We start from the raw sequence: 20,913 nt of genomic DNA, 5'->3' as shown, positions 1-20,913 counted from the left end.
TATAATTTTGGGATGTTACATTATTGGTATCAGAGCAGTTTTGTTCTCTTAAGGACGCTGTAGGTTATGAGTGCATTGCGTTTGTGCTGTGTGCTTATTGTGTGTTTAATGAGTTATTGTTTTAACTCTTAGACATGACTAACGTTCGTTTTTCTCTGGTCCAGAGAACTGATGGCGCCTAGACTCCCTCCTCCTCCGCAACCGAACGAGTCTGACACGTCCAATAACACTAGATTGTTGGAAACAGTGGTGGAACGATTGCATCAACAAAACACCACTTTAATGGAGCAGAACGCTGTTCTGATGCAGCAGAATCAGAGCGCTATGCAGAGTTTGGAGGCTGCTCGCGCTAACTCTGAGGAAACTCAGAGACAATTGATGGAACTCATCTCTGCCACCAGAGGCACGCCAGGGGCGTCTTCTTCTAATGCTGTTCATCATACCGAGTGGAGTTTGGAGAGTTTTCTTCAACACCATCCGGCCAAGTTTAGTGGGAAGGGTCTTCCGGATGAGGCAGATCAGTGGCTGCAGGATATGGAACGGATTTATAATGCCAAGAGATGTCCAGATGAGAATCGTTTAGCTTTCACGGAGTATTTGCTTACTGGAGAAGCAAGCCATTGGTGGACGAGCGCGAAAGCTATACTGACGGACGCTCACAGACCTGTTACTTGGGAAGTCTTCAGAAACAAATTCTATGAGGAGTACTTCCCGGATAGCGTCTGTTTTGCTAAAGAAGTGGAATTTTTGCAGCTGGTGCAAGGGGGAATGTCGGTTTCAGAGTATACAAATAAATTCAAACATCTGCTGAGGTTCAATACAGTAGCGGCCAGTGAAGAGTGGCAGTGTAGAAAATTTGAGAATGGGCTGAGAAGTGATCTTAAGGTGTTGATATCCAGTTTGTGCATTCGTTCGTTCCCAGTCATGGTTGAGAGAGCTAAAGTGTTAGAGAAAAATATGGCTGAGGCAGAACAACATAAGAAACAACAAGCGTCAAGGGGACCAGTTCTGTCGAGGCCCAATCTGAACCGGAACAGGACACCGTACGCTCGTCCAGCACAGAATAGTGGGTCTCAAGCTTTGGTGGTTGCTGGACAGTCGGGGCAACAGGGGCCGGTTAGATGTTTCCAGTGTGGAGGACCCCACTTCAGATCATCATGCCCTCAATTGGTTGGAGGAAAGTATTGTAATCGGTGCAGAAGAAATGGACATCTGGAGAGTGAATGCAATATGGGCGGACGCGCTGTAATGAGGCCGCCGAACGCTGGGAGGAACCATCAAGGGAGAGGTGGACGAGCCCAAGCTGTTGGGCGTGTGTATGCGATCACTGGAGCGGAAGCCGCGAGCTCAGGTACGCTCGTCACCGGTACCTGCTTAATTCATGGAAAGCAATGTTGTGTATTATTTGATTCGGGGGCGACACACTCCTTCATCTCGAAGGCGTGCGTTGCTAAGTTGGGAATAGCTGAGAGCGAGATGCAGTTTGATCTGGTGGTGTCGACCCCAGCAGCTGGTGAAATCAGGACATCTACTGTGTGCGTTAGATGTCCTATTGAGGTAGAAGGGCATAGATACAAGGTGAATCTCATCTGTTTGCCTCTCAAAGACTTAGAGGTAATTTTGGGAATGGATTGGCTGAATACCAATCGCATTCTCATAGATTGTGGAGCTAAGGAGTTAATTTTTCCTGAAGAAGACGAAGAGGAGTTGGGTGTGACGCTCGGTCAGTTGAAGGAAGATATAATGGAAGGCGCCAGTTGTTTTCTAATCATGACTCACGGGGATGATGAATATGAAGGTTATGAACGAACGCATTCTAAATGGAGAGAAGCACGTTCGGTAGTAGATGAATTCCCGGATGTCTTCCCGGATGAGGTGCCTGGATTGCCTCCCGTTCGTGAAGTTGAGTTTACCATTGATCTGGTAACGACCGCGGCTCCCATATCAGTTCAACCATATAGAATGGCACCCGCTGAATTGGTTGAACTCAAGAAGCAAATTGAAGAATTAATGGACAAGAAGTTCATCCGTCCAAGCGTGTCACATTGGGGAGCGCCTGTGCTGTTGGTGAAGAAAAAGGATGGCAGCTCTCGACTTTGCATTGACTATCGTCAATTAAATAAGCTGACCATCAAGAATAAATACCCACTGCCTCGGATTGACGATCTACTGGACCAGTTGCATGGAGCGAGCGTCTTCTCTAAAATAGATTTGAGGTCAGGCTATCACCAAATTCGGGTTAAGGAAGGAGACATCCAGAAGACGGCCTTCCGTTCGCGATACGGACATTATGAATACGTGGTCATGCCGTTTGGTGTGACGAACGCTCCAGCTGTCTTCATGGACTATATGAACCGGATCTTCAGGCCGTACTTGGACAAGTTTGTGGTGGTGTTCATTGACGATATTCTCATCTACTCCAAGAGTTGTGAAGAGCACGAAGAGCATTTGAGGTTGGTGCTTGGAGTGTTGAGAGAAAAAGAGTTGTACGCTAAGCGGTCCAAATGTGAATTTTGGATGAAGGAAGTGCAGTTCTTGGGTCACGTTGTGTCTGCTGGTGGGATTTCAGTTGATCCGGCTAAGGTACGTGCGGTATTGGAATGGGAGAGTCCACGCTCGGTCACGGAAGTAAGAAGTTTTGTGGGACTCGCGGGCTACTATAGGCGTTTCATAGAAGGATTTTCTAAGATAGTAGCACCGTTAACACAACTGACCAGGAAGGATCACCCGTTCGCCTGGACCGATCGGTGTGAATCTAGTTTTCAAGAGCTGAAGCAGAAGTTGACGAGCGCTCCAGTTTTGGTAATTCCGGACACCGCCAAACCTTTCGAAGTTTACTGTGACGCATCTCACCAAGGTTTGGGGTGCGTTCTTATGCAAGAGAAGAAGGCAGTGGCGTACGCCTCTCGGCAATTGAAGATACATGAGAGGAATTATCCAACGCACGACCTTGAGCTGGCAGCGGTCGTCTTTGCTTTGAAGATTTGGAGACACTATTTGTATGGATCAACTTTCCAAGTCTTCAGCGATCACAAGAGTCTCAAGTACCTCTTTGATCAGAAGGAGTTGAATATGAGGCAGAGGAGGTGGCTTGAGTTCTTAAAGGATTATGAGTTTGAATTACTATATCATCCAGGAAAAGCTAACGTTGTAGCGGACGCTTTAAGCAGAAAAGTGGTGCAGGTGTCGTCCATGATGGTACGTGAGTTAAGTCTAGTGGAAAGCTTTAGAGACTTAAGGTTGCAGTTCAATTTAGAACCGGACAGCATCAAATGCTGCAACCTTAGGATATCCAGTAACGTGTTTGAGCGGATCAGAATGAAGCAATTAGAAGATGAGGAGTTGATGAAGATAAGAGGCGCGCTCGGCACAGATCAAGCAAAACATTTCAACACTGGAACGGACGGCCTATTACGTTATATGGGTAGGACGTGCGTTCCAAATGATGGAGAGCTGAAGCGAATTATATTGGAAGAAGGACATCACAGTCGTCTTAGCATGCATCCTGGCATGACTAAGATGTATCATGATCTCAAGCAATCGTTCTGGTGGCCAGGAATGAAGAGTGATGTCGCACGTTTTGTGGCATCATGTCTAACTTGTCAACGTGCCAAAGCTGAATATCAAAGACCAGGCGGCCTACTGCAACCTTTGGAGATTCCAGAATGGAAGTGGGACAACATCTCAATGGACTTCGTGACACACTTGCCTCGCACATTTAAGAATCACGATTCCATTTGGGTGATAGTGGATCGTTTAACAAAGAGTGCTCACTTCCTACCCATTAACCTGAAGATGTCATTGACCAACTTGGCAAAACTCTACATCAAGGAGATCGTTCGTCTGCATGGAGTGCCGTCCAGCATCATTTCTGACCGAGACACCAGGTTCACCTCTCGGTTTTGGCAGTCGTTGCAAAGCGAACTGGGCAGCAGACTCCAAATGAGTTCAGCGTACCATCCTCAGACGGACGGTCAATCCGAGAGAACAATCCAGACGCTTGAAGATTTATTGCGAACGTGCGTACTCGATCACATGGGCGTTTGGGATGAAGTCCTGCCGTTAGTGGAATTCACCTACAACAACAGCTTTTAGTCAAGCATAGGAATGGCTCCTTTTGAAGCTCTTTACGGACGTAAATGCCGCACACCACTTTGCTGGTTTCAAGAAGGAGAAAACATATTGACTGGACCAGAGCTCGTTCAACAAACGACTGAGAAGGTGAAACTAATTCAAGAAAGGTTGAAGACATCTAGAAGCAGGCAGAAGTCATATGCAGACAAGAGAAGGCGACCATTGGAGTTCGAAGCTGGTGATCACGTTTTTCTGAGGCTGAACCCAACTACTGGAGTAGGCAGAGCGATGCGTTCAAAGAAATTATCTTCCAAGTTTGTGGGGCCGTACCAGATCATGAGGAAGATTGGGCCAGTTGCGTACGAGTTAGCTTTGCCTCCACAATTATCCAACCTTCATCCTGTGTTTCACGTATCTCAACTCCGAAAGTACGTAGCTGATCCCTCGCACATATTGGAGCTAGAGGACGTTCGTCTTCGCCAAGATCGAACGCTGGAGATGAAACCAGTTCGCGTTGAAGACGTCCGCACCAAGTACTATAAAGGAAAAGACGTTCGGTTAGTGAAAGTGGTGTGGGACGAGAAGACGAGCGACTCTACCTGGGAGGTGGAAGACGCTATGAAGGACTTATACCCTCACCTCTTCCCTGGTAAGATTTAATTTTCGAGGACGAAAATTTTTGTAGTTAGGGGGATTGTCACGCCTCATTTATTAAGGTGCTGAGTCACCACTGTGATTTCATTAATACACCACACCCCACGTGCGGTGCCATTAATGTGCACTCACATTCTCTGAATCCCTCTGACATGTGTCAATTCGGAAGGTTCTGAATGCAGTAGTGGAAGCCAGGTGTCAGCGCAAGAGATAACGTCCGTTTGACTATGGGAAGGGAATTAATTTTTCTGAAACACTTTTCCCTTCTCTGCGCACACCTTCATCTTCCTCAGAAATTCAAACCTCCATTTTCTCCTCTTCTCTCTAGAACCTTTCTTCTTCTCTCTTCTGCAACTCACCATCCTCTTCTCCGATCACATTTCAGAAAACGCAGAAACCTTCCCTGCACCGTGAGCTTCATTTTGAACCGAACGGTTTTGGGTTCTGAAACGGGTAAGTTGTACGTCCTCAACTACTCTTCATTTTCAACATGCAAGTCTCATTCTGAATTTGCATGCACCTTCTCTGAACCAATATTGGTTTTCTGTAATTTTTAGTTTAAGGAGTTTTGGGTTGAACGTTAAGGGTAGAAGAGTGTACTGGAATCTGGTTTTCATTCTGAAGAACGAACGCACATTCCGGGTAAGGGAAGCTTATTAGAATTTAATTCGCATGATTTTTGTACTGCATGTGCGTTATGTGATGTTGGAAAATATGAATTTATGATATTGAACTTTTGAGTTTATGAATATGATTCTGATATGATATGAGAAAACGATGCATGTATGTACTGGAAATTATATGCTAGGTGTATGAATGTTCTGTAAAAGTTGTATGTGGTACAATTTTGATATTTGATGTTAGTATATGATTTTGATTAAAAGCTTGAGAAGTATGGAAAATACCATAGTATGATTGATTAAATGACTGTAAGATTATACTGGAAAATGAGTTACTGTAAAAGAGGAATTTATATGAAAAGTGCGTGAAATTGAACGTTCGTTATCGATACGGTCATTTACCGTTCGGTATTATCAGTAAATTCTTGTATTAGTCGGACCCCTTTCATTTGGAAAGGACTCCCTTTGAGGACGAACGCCCTCTTCTATAGTTTTACGTTTGAGCAGTTGGCCAGACGTACACTTCATGAGTGTGGCGTGAGAATTGAGAAGCTTGATAACATCCTTTTGAACACTTAGTCAAATTATAAGACATAAATTTTAAGTATCTTATCTTATAGAAATCCCAAACTTCTTTGATTTAGAATCTGTGAAAGTTCCCTACCTAAAAGCGTACGTCCTGAAGTGGCGCTCGGTCTTAGACCGAACGTTCGTCCTAAAATTGTAAATGTTAAGTAGCGCTCGGTCTGATATCGAACGCTCGTCCAAATGTGTATGTGATAAAGAACGCTCGGTCATATACCGAACGTTCGTTCCTTCTTTAATTATCAACGAAACGGTAATAGCATTCGTCCTGAATTCTCCTAGCGTTCGTCCTTGTATTTAAATAGCGTTCGACCAAAAGTTCTAGTGACGTTCGTCCAAGACTTCAGTGACGTTCGTCCAAAAGTTTCATTTTAGCGCTCGGTCATTGACTGGCGGTTGTCTCTTGAATTAAATCGTGTTCGGAATTCTTATCTAAACAATTTGTGATATATCTATCCATTTGATTAGTTCCAGAGTTATTGAATCTAAATTATTCTAAGTAAATTCCTGATCATTCTAAATTCAGTTCATCTAACTGATTCAAGTTCATGAACGAGCCTTCTTGGTATTGTATTAACGTTCGTCCTCTATTACAAAGAGGGCTGGACGTTCGTTCTTTTATGGAAGTAAAACTAATAATGAAAGTGCGAATAAGATGAAAGATGAAGATGTGCGAACACCATGAGAAATGAAATTGTGATTGTTGGTTTTGAACGAGCGTTCCAGGGAGGAACGACTCTTGGTTGGAAATTGAGATTTGTAAGTATGAACGTGGTAAGCTTAGATGGTGGTTCATCCTGATATTCCGTGAGTGCTCGTTCTCAAGTAGAGATGAGTATGTCATGCGTGGGAATGGCAGGAGGTCTAGTCCATAACTGTAACTTGGACAGAACAGACTAACCTTAGGTGGTTACTGATGAGCATTCCAGTTACCCCACCTGAGTGCACGGACGCCTTAGCTACACAGGATTCATACAGTCCGGACGGTCGGTCTAGTATCAGGATTTGGATGGAATTATTGTATGAATTGAATGTATATGTTTGTGAATTTACTTGCTGTATTTGATAAGTATGAAATATCTGTTTGAATTGAATTAAATTCAATAAGCTTACCCTTGCATTTCCATTGTGTTGTCTGTCTATGTATATCCGTCTTGTCAAATGCAATGATCATCCGTATGGATGTGAGCAGATGGAGATGCTTCCCTGGAGCAAGCGCTTGAAGAAGAAATCCTAGTTGAAGAAAATCTAGTAGATGTGGAAGTGAAGGCCGAACAGTGAAGGCGTTCGGTTTTTAGTTAGTTTGAGTTATTAGAGCGAGTGGCTGTGAGCGAGCGTTCTTCTTCTGATTGTAAATATTAGGACGTTCGGTCATTGTTTTGTAAACCGTTCGTCGTTATGCTTTCGTGAACGCTCGTCATTTTGTGTGTATACGTAAGGCCGTTCGGCCATTTTTGCACACTGCTCTATTTAATTGTAAAACTGTTTTATCATATTAATACATGTTAATATTCTATTATATAGTTGCTGACTGTATAATTTTGGGATGTTACATTACTGTTTTAGAAAAAGTAATTAGTTGATATTAAAACAGTAAAAAAAAACATGTATTGGCATAGATATGGAGATACCATTACCCAACGGAAATACGGATGAGACAAAAATTCTATACTCATTAGTTATCAGGGGATGGGGATGAGGATGAGGAAGATCAAGATGCATGTTTACTTTTCAGATGGGAATGTGATAGTGTAACATCCCAAAATACAGTAATCACCATAAATTAGAATTAATTACGATTAACAGTAAACCGTGCAGTCTTTAAAATTAACAGAGTTAAAAGCCGAACGACTTAAGCTACAGCGTTTCATTTTACAGCTCGAATAACGAACGCTAAAATAACGAACGATATTACAAAGCATTTAACCGAACGTCCAAAAATAAACTAAACATTTACAACCTAATATAATGAGCACTCTAAGGCTCGGCCTTTACTTCTACTTCAATCAGATTTGCGTCTTCCAAATCTTCTTCTTCCAGTATTTCTTCAAGAGACGCACCACCATCTGCTCACATCCACAACGGATGATCATTGCAAGACAGGACGAACGTACATGGACAATTGACAACACAAGGAAAAACGAAAGGGTAAGCTTATAATATTTAATTCATACATCCAACATACACATTAAACATTTCAATGCACACGCACAACATACAATTTAACATAATTCATTATAGTAATTTATAAGTATAATAGACGACCGTCCGGACTGTATGAACCGTGTAGCTACAGGCGTCCTTGCACCCGAGTGATGTAGTAACTGGGATACCCTCAACAGCTGCCACTCGAGGTTAGCTCTATCCAAAGTACCCCTAAGGAATAGAACCTCCTGCTATTCCCACACATGACTACTCCCTTCTACGTGAAGATGAGCATCACGGAATATCAGGATGGACCAAGCCAGCATTAGCTATCCATAGTCATACTTTACCAATTCAATCTTTCAGTATATATATATATGAGACGTCCCTCCCCGGAACGCTCGTCCAAAATCCAACATCATAAATTCAGTTCTCATAGTGTTCACACTTTAACTTATCATATTCCATCATCTTTTACATCATTAGGTTCAGAAGTCAAAAATGACGAACGCTCAATCCATTGAAGAAGTAGGACGAACGTCCAAATAAAGTTACTGGATACTCAGGGAAATATACAACAACCGTAATTTTCTATTTGGCCAGTTAGATGAACTGACTCGACTTGAAGTGTACTGGTACTTAGAAAATATTTGTGAATAAAACATGAACCAGATTTAATACACAATGGAGTGTCAAGAATACTTAGAATCATATTTGAAGATGGTTGCATGATGAAAACTAAGGCCAGAGATTTAACGGACTTACAGAGAATGAATGTCTAATACTTTAGAACGAACGCTATTTTATCAAATAATTATTCAATTAATACGAGCGCTTGATATGAGACCTTGCGCGATTTAGAACGGACGCTCGTTATAGGACCGAGCGCTATTTCGGACGAACGCTTGGTAGAATACCGTGCGCCGTTTAAGACGAACGTTCAACACAAGGCCGAACGCTATCAAAGACGAACGCTCGACATAAGGCCGAACGCTATCAAAGACGAACGCTCGACATAAGGCCGAACTTTACGTATTTATAAAGTTTCAAATATTTATATATCACTACTACAAAAAAGTGTATAGATAGCGCTTTTTTTTATCATAGATAGCGCTTTTTAAGCGCTATCTATGTCTGCGCTATCTATTAATAGATAGCGCTTTTTTAAATAAGCGCTATCTATTGGTGTATGACAATAGATAGTGCTCATTTAAATAAGCGCTATCTATTGTTTTAAATTTTTTCAAAAAAAATAATTTTTATTAAAATATTTTTAAAAAAATATATAAAATATTTGTTCTATTATATATAAACTTATATATTGATTCAGTTATATACAAAAAATAAATATAAAATATTAAGACAAATATGATAAAAACAAGTCTCAAAAAGAATGTTTGTTACTTCAATGTATAAATAACATTTTTTGGTACAATAATATTTCAAAATGTAATCATTAATTCGTCAAGTACATGTTATGACATGACATTGTTTTATAAAACGTATATACAACCATAACACATATCCTATTAATACATATGTACATCACCCTAACAACCTATAAACATGTACTAATTATATGTAAACGTCAATCTTTCCTAACTTCGATAATTTGATTGTCACAATATTGTTGATATCTGCAATTAGAAAAATACTGCAACAAAGAAAAATAATATAAAATTAGTCAATTAAAATTTTCGTGCAAATTAATTATGACAATGAAGATAACTTACCTTAGTTGAAATTGTTCCTCCTTCACATGTGATAATTTCTTTCATATATCGACACATATAATATCCACAATCATTGTCATTGGGTTGTCTTGAACACTAGAAAACCAAAAGTAGAAAACATTATAATTTGAACATAACTGCAAATCAAAACTCTAATAAACTCCAAACATATTCAGTCTATGGTAACAAACAACTATATACCATGCTTTCATTATAACCATATATTCCTCCAACCAGTAATAATAATTATGTTTTATTCACTTGAACTTTGTAAATATTCTTTTTAAGAACTTTAAGTTCAATGTTATAATATACACTTATTACTCATTTACAACCGTTCAAAATGATGTCAAAGTAGGAGCAATCTACCGGTCACCACATCCATAGATGATTTTGATCTTGAAATAAAATGCAACAATGTGTAAAGGCATCCCATAAGAAAGCATCACATTACAAAAGCTGTCAACAAAGAACAAAGGTAGCAACTTTGAAAAATATCAACATCAAATCCAAGACCGTGAGATTCAATTGTATATGTACATTGTCCGGTAGTTAAATATTTACACTAGTAATGGGTTTCTGCAATTAAAACCCAAAGAACAGACATAGGGGGAAATGAAATCAAATTACTGAAATATGTCCAAGGCAAGCACTCACCTGAAAAGGCAACTACAACAACTATTTTTCTGGGCACCTCTTTAATTGTCTCACAGGAATCTTTAGGCAGTGGCAAGTTAGCACCATACTTTGATGGCATGACGAAAGACATTCTCCACTTGTCTTGATCTTCAATCTAAGATAATACAATGATAAATTAGAACATCACAAATTACAAATATATGTTGAAAAGAAACTCCTAATCAAATAGTTGTATTGATTATTAAATACAGAACTTCCAGAAAATAATATCACAAAATTCACACACTTAAGTGCAAAGTGACACTAGTACATTGGCTATATCATAACATAGACACAAAAGGAGAAAAATAACGAGAGAGGAACCTGTGACCTAAATGGTTAAAATAATAGTGTTATGTTATAACGCCATCTAATTGGGATAGATATAGATAATTCATAAGATGAAAAATAGTATCAATTTATCCAATCTCACACACTTAAACTTTACATATTAATTATTTACATATTAATTAGACCATGTGCAGAGTGACACTAGTACATTGGCTATATCATAACATAGAAACAAAAGGAAAAAAAAACGAAAGAGGAACCTGTGACCTAAATGGTTAAAACAATAGTGTTATGTTATAACACCATATAATTGAGATAGATATAGGTAATTCATAAGATAGAAAATAGTATCAATTTATCCAATCTCACACACTTAAACTTTACTTGTTAATTAGACCATGTGTTAAAGAACATAGGAATTTGATAGAATTTTCAGGTGAAACCTTTAACTATGTATTTGGATAAAGTTAAGAAAAATCAGATTGAAAAAATATGCTAGGGTAGTTCAGACATTACTGAATTGTTATGAAAGATTTATTTCAATTGAACTTGAATTACATAAACATAGATTTTAAATTGTGAATTATACTATATAAAATCAGACCATGAAAATAAGTTAGATGCAATTATTTCACTATCATTATTGACAATGTTTGTTATAGTTATATAAATGTATGTTTCTACTGTTATGTTTGCTGAAACGGATATAATTATGCTAAACTTGTTTGGCAATGCATATAAAAATAAATAAGATAAAGATTGAAAATGAGATATTTCACGAAATCCATAAAATAAGGTCAACATATATATTCAAATTATCATACCAGTTTTTAACTCATAATTAACACCTCTAAAAGGTTTAATACATACCACACGAAATCATGTTTTACTTACCTAATTGTGCACTATCAAAACCAGTGAAATACATCATAACTCTTATCTTAATTAAAATAACATTGTGACATTTGTTTCTAAACTAAATAATTTCATGCATTATATTTCACATCACATATAAGAACTAAAGCATAAAAGAATGCAACATATAGTATAATACCCTAAACCACTTTAATGACCACCAATTTAAGCACTGGAACTCCCACTTTTTTTTTCCACATATAAATTCAATACAACCTTTTCACCAAATAGATTCTTGTACTAATTTTCCATGATCCAGACTTGTTAACATTACAACTCCAGACAATAATAGTATATACTAATCCCTATGGGTGCTCACAAATTTATAACACTAAAAGAGTTCAATAATTACATCTAATATACCTTAGAATCATAGAAACTCATGCAATCATGTCTTGAAACACTACACCAATGTTATTTGTTACAATAATGTGTATATCTAGTCCAACCAGAAAAATATAACAACACACCATAATTTTCCAGGCCATCTAGGAATAACATCCTATCCCACTTATTCTTATAAGAATAAAAACATCCACTTATTATCAGTAAACTCACACCTTCCAGACCCACAAATCAATTCCAATTTAAATATATTATAACCCAACATAACATATACAAATTTCCAGCTTATCATCATGTCCACTATAGATAGCCAAATAAGATTGCTCATAGTTTTAAAATACTAATAAATTAATAAACACCATTGCTGCATCTTAGAAACAATTAAGCTCACACAAAGGAAACATGTATTCAGAGAAAATATAGGCTGCAACATATTCGAACAACCAATTAAAACCCAAATAGTGAAAACTCTTCGAATACCTCAATTCTCACATTCCGCGCCCACTGCTCATGGATTTCCTCCGTCTCGTGTCCTCTTCTCCTTCTTTCCCAAAACGTATCGCTGCTGCTCTCTCTTGCTCTCGCACCACAAAACCTCCAATTCGTCTAGGTTTTAGGGTTTTGCCCTTTCTCCATTACTCACCTTGAAATCTCGCTTCCCCTCTTAAATTCCTTCTTCCGTTACTTCGTCTGAGCCTCAGATTCTCTTCTTCCCCTAGCCGCACCAAGAATCCCTCTTTCTCTTAGGGTTTTCGAAAAGAAGAAAAAAGATAAGGGAGAAGAGACAACGAGAAAAAAGAAAGAAGAATGAGATTCAGAATTTTTTAACCCTGTCTACTTCTCATGGCCTATGGATTTGGCATTGAAGGCTTCTCTTCCTCTCTCTCGTGCTCACGTTGCTATTTCTTCCATTTGGCTAACCCTAGTTTTTTTTTTCGGTTTTGGGCAAAAAGAAACAGAGAAGGGAGAAGAAAAGAAGAATTGAACTAACCTTTGAATTAACCTTCAAAAACCAAAACCAGTGATTTAAGCTCATACGAACAGTAACGCCAGATGCAAAGGTGCACGAACAAAAGAAATATGTTTTCAGAGTTAACTGAATAAAGGAAATAGGCCGAATTTTTTTTTTTAGTTTTCATAATAAATAGATATCGCTTTTGCTTAAATAATAGCTCTCTGTTAATTTATTTTAAATTTTTAATTAAAAATAATAATATAAATAAATATAGATAGTATTATTTTGAAAAACGTTATGAATTGGAAAAGGGGAGAAATTTTTTTGTTGAGGATAGAAAGAAGCTAGAAGGAGAAATATATGTATTAAATTTTTTAAAATGTCGAATAGATAGCGCTTATTTAAAAAAACGCTGTCTAAATTTATGACAATAGATAGCGCTTTTTAAAAAAAACGCTATCTATGGATCTATTTTAAATTATGAATAAAAAAAAGTAATATTAATTATATATAAATAGTGCTTTTCCACAAAAGCGCTATCTATTGTCATAGGTTTAGATAGCGCTTTTTTAAATAAGCGCTATCTATTGTTCTGAACATTCATAGATAGCGCTTATTTAAAAAAGCGCTATCTATTAAGCGCTATCTATAGCCCATTTTGTAGTAGTGTATAGTTGAGCTGAACCGAACGCTCAAACATTCAAATGGGGACGCTCGTTCTCGAGCAGAGTTCTTTCCAAATGAAAGAATTCCATTCTAAGTTATTTTCCAGAAAAACCGAACGGTATAAGACCGTACGATGACGAGCGTCTATTATCATAGGGAATTTCTCAGATCCAGATTTTCAAATATCTTAACTTTAACATTTTTCACATGAATCAAACTCTGAAATTTCATATGCACATAATTTTCATACTTTATAACATTAATTCACGTCATCAGATCCAACTATACACTACTCATTTATCCTTCATACTCATCAAAATCAGCATGCAGTACATACAATCAAAAGCAGATTCATACAGCGCAACAGGGTTCGTTCATAACAGCTCAAACATCATATTTTCATACATCCAGACCAGATCATACAACATGCAGTATAAATTAAACATAAAAGCTTCCCTTACCCGGATTGGCAACCAAACTTGTCCTAGATGTAAAAATGGCTTCGTTCAACAAGCTTTTCTTATATTCTTGACTCTTCCAAAACAAATCTAACCACGGAATACAGAACACTTAGAATACAATCTTGCCTGAAACTAAAAACCATATTTTTCCAGAACCTAAGGACGAACTACGGAAAGGGAACTCACCAGCTTCGATTCCAATTTTGTTTGGTCCAAAAGGAAGATCACAGCAGAACGAACACTCCTACGGTGCTGCAAACGTGATCGGAGAATAGATGTGAGTTTTACAGTAGAGAGAAGGTTGGAAGTTCAAGAGAGAAGTTGGAGAAGATGAATGGGTGTGTTTCGCGAGGAAGAAGATGAGTGATGCAGATGAGAGAGTTTTTCAGAAAAATCTGGTTTTGTTAAACTCGTTTCGTTTGAACGAGCGTGTCCCAAGCTGACACCTGCACACCAAACTCTGAATTGGAAGTTTCTCCCGTGACACGTGGCGTGTGTGCATGCAAGGCTAGGTGCGTTTTTAATGTTTTCAGAGAAATGATTTGGCTCAGCTTTCCGTGCACAGCAGAGATGAAAATCAGAGTTGGGAGTGGGTTTTTAAAAGAGATAAGCATGGATTGTGGTGTGCATTAATGGTGATATGACAGGTAATTTACAGAGTTAATTTTTCAGGGTCTCACATTCTCCCTAACTACAAAAATTTTCGTCCTCGAAAATTTAGAACTTACCCGTGAATAAGTGCGGATACAAGTCCCTCATTGCACTCTCCACTTCCCACGTTGAATCTCCAGTCTTGGCATCCCACACCACCTTCACTAAACGAACGTCTTTTCTCTTGTGTAGCTTGGTGCGAACGTCTTCAATGCGGACTGGTTGCAACTCCAGCGTTCGGTTCGGTTGTAGTTGAATGTCTTCCAGTTCTAAGACATGAGAGGGATTAGCTATGTATTTTCTGAGTTGGGATACGTGGAAAACAGGATGAAGATTTGCTAGTTGAGGGGGCAACGCGAGTTCATAAGCTACTGGTCCAATCTTCTTCAAAATCTGGTACGGCCCTATGAACTTGGGAGATAGCTTCTTTGGACGAACGACTCTGCCTACTCCAGTGATTGGGTTAAGTCTCAAAAATACGTGATCTCCTGTAGCAAACTCCAAAGGTCTTCTTCTCCTATCCGCATATGATTTCTGTCTGCTCAGGGACGTCTTCAATCTCTCCTGGATCAACTTAACTTTGTCAATCGTTTGCTGGATGAGCTCAGGTCCGGTTAGCACGTTCTCTCCTTCCTGGAACCAGCAAAGTGGCGTTCGGCACTTCCTTCCATAGAGAGCTTCAAACGGCGCCATCCCAATGCTAGTTTGAAAGCTGTTGTTGTAAGTAAATTCCACTAGCGGCAGTATTTCATCCCAGGCGCCCAAGTGATCTAGGACGCACGTCCTCAGTAAATCTTCCAGCGTCTGGATGGTACGTTCGGACTGACCGTCCGTTTGAGGATGATACGCTGAACTCATCTGCAGTTTGCTTCCCAACTCGCCTTGTAACGATTGCCAAAACCGAGATGTGAATCTCGTGTCTCGGTCAGAAATTATGCTTGAAGGCACTCCATGAAGACGAACGATCTCCTTGATGTACAACTTAGCCAAATTTGTCATTGACATCTTCAAGTTAACGGGCAGGAAGTGGGCGCTCTTCGTTAATCTGTCCACGATCACCCAGATTGAATCATGATTCCTGACCGTGCGTGGTAGATGAGTCACAAAGTCCATGGAGATGCTGTCCCACTTCCATTCAGAGATCTCCAATTGTTGAAGTAAACCGCCTGGTCGTTGGTGTTCAGCCTTTGCACGTTGACAGGTCAAGCAAGATGCCACAAAGCGAGCGACATCACTCTTCATTCCAGGCCACCAGAACGAGCTTCTAAGATCTTGGTACATCTTAGTCATACCGGGGTGTATGCTAAGACGACTGTGATGTGCTTCCTCCAGTATGATCCGCTTCAACTCGCCATCATTGGGAACGCACGTCCTACCCATGTAACGCAGTAGGCCGTCCGTTCCTGTATTGAAATGTTTGGCCTGATCCGAACCGAGCGCGCTTAGAATCTTTACCAACTCTTCATCCTCTCGTTGCTTCATTCTAATTCGATCAAAGATATTGCTAGATATTCTAAGGTTACAACACTTAATACTGTTCGGTTCCAACTCAAACTGTAACCTTAGATCTCTAAAACTCTCAACCAAACCGAGCTCTTTCACCATCATCACCGACACATGTACTGCCTTCCTGCTTAGAGCGTCCGCCACTACATTAGCCTTTCCAGGATGATAGAGCAACTCAAATTCATAGTCCTTCAAAAATTCCAACCAACGCCTCTGCCTCATGTTCAGCTCCTTTTGATCAAATAGATACTTGAGGCTCTTGTGATCACTGAAGACTTGGAATGTAGACCCGTACAAGTAGTGCCTCCAAATCTTCAGTGCAAAAACGACCGCTGCCAATTCCAGGTCGTGCGTTGGATAATTTCTCTCGTGAATCTTCAGTTGGCGAGACGCGTACGCTACCGCTCGTCTCTCTTGCATAAGCACACAGCCAAGCCCTTGATGAGATGCGTCACAGTATACTTCAAAGGGCTTGGACGTGTCTGGAATGATTAATACCAGAGCGCTCGTTAATTTCACTTTCAGCTCCTGAAAACGTTCCTCGCACAGATCAGTCCAGGCGAACGGTTGATCCTTCCTAGTCAACTGAGTTAGCGGGGCTACTATCTTAGCAAATCCTTCAATAAAACGCCTATAGTAGCCCGCGAGTCCCACAAAGCTACGAACCTCAGTGACCGTACGCGGACTCTTCCAATCCAACACCGCTCGCACTTTAGCTGGATCTACTGAGATGCCTCCAGCCGACACCACATGCCCCAAAAACTGCACCTCCTTCATCCAGAATTCGCACTTGGACAGCTTTGCATATAATTCCTTCTCACGTAATACTCCAAGTACAAGTCTAAGATGTTCCTCATGCTCGTCTTCTGTCTTGGAATAGATGAGAATATCATCTATGAAGACGACTACAAACTTATCCAAATAAGGCCTGAAGATGCGATTCATATACTCCATGAACACGGCTGGAGCGTTCGTCACTCCAAATGGCATCACCACGTATTCATAATGCCCATACCGAGACCTGAACGCTGTCTTATGAATATCATCCTCCTTAACTCTGATTTGATGATATCCGGATCTCAAATCAATCTTTGAAAATACTGCAGCCCCATGCAGTTGATCTAGCAAGTCATCTATCCTCGGCAATGGGTATTTGTTCTTGATGGTCAGCTTGTTTAACTGCCTGTAATCTATGCACAACCGAGAGCTGCCATCCTTCTTCTTCACTAATAGTACAGGCGCTCCCCATGGTGACACGCTCGGTCTAATAAACTGCTTGTCCAAGAGTTCTTCAATTTGTTTCTTCAGTTCGGCCAACTCCGCAGGCGCCATTCGGTACGGTTGAACCGAGATAGGTGCTGCTGTCGTCACCAAATCTATGGTGAATTCAACTTCACGAACAGGAGGCAGTCCAGGGATCTCTTCCGGAAAGACGTCTGGAAACTCGTCCACGACCGTTCGTTCAATACCGCCCTCCCTGGACGTTCGTTCTTTTCCCAATTCTCCGAACTCCTGATCTTCATGTGTCATGATCAGGAAACAGCTTGCTCCTTCCATTATATCCTCCTTTAATTGACCGAGCGTTACTGAAAATTCTTCTTCTTCTTCATCCGGAAACACCAACTCTTTTTTCCCACAATCTATGAGGATGTGATTGGTAGCCAACCAATCCATTCCTAGAATCACCTCCAACCCTTGAAGAGGTAGGCAGATGAGATTAACTTTGTACTTACGCCCTTCCAATTCTATAGGACACCGGACGCACATAGTGGACGTCCTAACCTCTCCAGCCGCTGGTGTTGACACCACCAGATCGAACGACATCTCACTCACTTCTAATCCCAGCTTGCAAACGCACGCCTTCGAGATGAAGGAATGCGTTGCTCCCGAATCAAATAACACGCAGCAAGATGTACCAAACACAAGGCATGTACTGATGATGAGTGTACCTGAGTTGGCTGCCTCTGCACCCGTTATGGCATACACTCGTCCTGCTGCTTGGGCTCGTCCTCCTCTAGGTTGATTTCTGCCAGCGTTTGGTGGTCTCATTACTGCTCGTCCACCCATGTTACACTCATTATCCAAGTGTCCGTTTCGCCCACAACGATTACAGTGCTTCACTCCCACCAATTGAGGACAGGACGAACGGTAGTGTGGTCCTCCACACTGGAAACACGTAACATTCCCATACTGTCCAGCTCGTCCAGCAGGAACTAAAGCTTGAGAACCGCTCGCATTAGATGGCTGGTTTGGACGAGCGTACGGGGCTCTTCTTGGAGTAACATTGCCCCTGGAAACTATAGGTCCTTGATGAGAGGGTCGCACCTCCCAACAAAAGTTGTGCATAAAAGAATGCAGTATAGTACTAGGAAGTGACTCCTAGGTCGTCTCTCAAGGACCAAATGTGGTTCGAGTCTTAGGTCAAACACGTAATGGGGGGTTTTGAAAATGTTTTTTTGATTCGAAATGAACTACATTAAATTTGGAAGTTAAACACAACTAAACATAATCGAAAGCATTAAAGTATAAAGTGTTTGAACCCATTAAAAAGCAAGGATACTTTATAGAAATGCAAAGCGTAAACAAATGGCAAATGGCAAATGGCAAAGGGCGTGAATAAATTTAAATGCAACAAGTAAGCTAAAAAGTGAAGGAGACGTTACAGCTTGGAATGAAATTAAATGCAAGGTTCCATGAAAAGAAATTGAATGCATAGAGCAAATTCACAAATAGCAGGAAACAAAAATGAGACCTAATAAATGAAGTGCCACGAAAGAAAAAAAAACATAAATCAGAAATCATTATCATGGTGTGGCAGTTGGAATTAATGCAACAATTTAGAAAACCGTGACAGCTTCCACTTCATCTCTCCGTGCAACGTGCTGGATGCAACAGCGCCTCTCCACGTTTCTGCACACTCTCCTTCCAACAGAGTTTGTCACGCTCATTCTACTCCATCACTGTGTGCTTTTTCCAATCAAACATCAATAAAATCTGTGTGCTTCCAGCTCATTCTCTACATTTGAGAATCACCTTAAAAGAAGGAATAGAAATCGTGCACTCCACTGGAATGAATTTCTGGACCAAAGCTTCACTCTCTTCCATCACCGTGGCACCACATCCTTGCTCCAGCTCCCTCTTGAACTCCGTCCCACAAGATGTGCACGCTGCTAGCAAGAAGAATGAAAGGCCCTTTATATGCTTGGACGTGACTTCTCCCTGCCACCGTGTGCTTCCAAAATGAAAAAAACGAAATCTCCCCAAAACCAAAGCACTTAAACGTGTAGCTGTGTGCTTAATCTCCAGCAAGGAAAAATGAAAATTAAATGGGCTTTTCAAAAGGAAATCAAATGTGAGTGGTGATTTCTCCTTCCCGTCATGCAGCAAAATTAATGAGATTAAATGGGCTTAATCTCCACTTCTTTTTAAATGAAATAGTAACTGGAATTTAAAATCACAGCTGCAGCAAAATTAAAGCATAGTCAGAAATGAAAAATTGTGCGTGAGGTTGGAATAAAAAATGAGAATCTCATTCATCAATCCCAGCGTTTTCAGCCCTCCCATCTCTCATTCCATAGAAAAAAAACGTTCCAAGAAAACTTCCCCCCCGTTCAAAACCGAGAGAAGAGTTGCCCCCCCAAAATGTGTGGCGGCTAGGGCACCCCTCTAAGGACGTGTGTCCTCCCTTTAATAGGGATGGGGTCCACAAATAAAACCCTAGGTCCAAGTCACTAACTTCTAATTTTTGGGTCTACTCTAATTTACCAAAAATTAACCCAAAATGTAAGAGTTGATTCAAAAATTCTAAACTACTGAATTACAATTTAATTAATTCAAAAATGTCTGTCTGGAGAGTCTTGAATTTATTTGGCATTCTTCCTGATGTCCCAAATTGTATTTCCGAAATTTTCCTGCACTTCAAAAATGCACTTAATCAGCTCAGAAAACCCAAATTAGCACAATTACAAATTTCCGACCAAATTAAGCAAAATTCGGAAAACGGGGAAATAACAAACAATTAAACACAATTCCCTGGTTTATTCAAGTGCAATAAACTAAATATAATTCAAGAAATAATAACTCATCAGTCCTCTACTCACTTGCTGTTGCTTCTTGTGCCTTTCCGCTTCTGCCATGTTCTTCTCTAAAACCTTGGCCCTTTCCACCATGGCAGGAAACGTCCGTATACACAAGCTGGAGATCAAAACCTTCAAGTCACTCCGCAGTCCGTTTTCAAACTTACGGCACTGCCATTCTTCGTTTGTGGCCATCGTGTTGAAACGAACCAAGTGTTTGAACTTGTTCGTATATTCAGAAATAGACATCCCTCCTTGGACCAGTTGAAGAAACTCCACCTCTTTTGCAAACCGGACGCTATCAGGAAAATATTCTTCATAGAATTTACTCCTAAACACTTCCCAAGTAATAGGAGTTTGAGCGTCTGTCAAGAGAGCTTTCACGCTCGTCCACCAGTGGTTCGCCTCACCAGTCAACAAATACTCAGCGTACGCCAACCTGTTCACATCTGGGCAGCGTTTGGCGTTGAAAATTCTCTCAATATCTCCCAGCCACTGATCAGCCTCATCAGGGAGGCACTTTCCACTGAACTTAGCTGGGTGATGCTGCAGGAAGCT

The 20,913-nt window shown here is 40.3% G+C and overlaps 2 protein-coding genes across 2 annotated transcripts; one reads left to right on the top strand and one right to left on the bottom strand.

The window, feature by feature from the left end:
* Positions 1-171: 171 nt before the first annotated feature.
* On the top strand, positions 172-4,004 carry LOC148192892 (uncharacterized). The gene is made up of 4 exons (XM_088099303.1): positions 172-1,591; positions 1,697-2,583; positions 3,082-3,490; positions 3,910-4,004. Exons 1-4 carry the CDS (start codon positions 172-174, stop codon positions 4,002-4,004), a joined length of 2,811 nt encoding a protein of 936 aa, XP_087955429.1.
* Positions 4,005-10,256: 6,252 nt separating this feature from the next.
* On the bottom strand, positions 10,257-20,550 carry LOC148192891 (uncharacterized). The gene is made up of 7 exons (XM_088099302.1): positions 20,380-20,550; positions 19,313-19,498; positions 17,553-18,604; positions 16,229-17,336; positions 14,309-14,374; positions 10,469-10,604; positions 10,257-10,270 (listed from the first exon to the last, which is right to left on the bottom strand). The coding sequence occupies exons 1-7, from the start codon at positions 20,548-20,550 to the stop codon at positions 10,257-10,259; spliced, it is 2,733 nt and encodes a 910-aa protein (XP_087955428.1).
* Between the last annotated feature and the right edge of the window lie 363 nt (positions 20,551-20,913).

Source organism: Vigna umbellata, chromosome 9 (assembly GCF_029865625.1).
Source record: "Vigna umbellata cultivar VRB3 chromosome 9, Vumbellata_1.0, whole genome shotgun sequence".
NCBI lineage: Eukaryota > Viridiplantae > Streptophyta > Magnoliopsida > Fabales > Fabaceae > Vigna > Vigna umbellata.
Note: the sequence above shows the minus strand (reverse complement) of the source record. Positions and strands in the feature narration are given on the sequence as shown.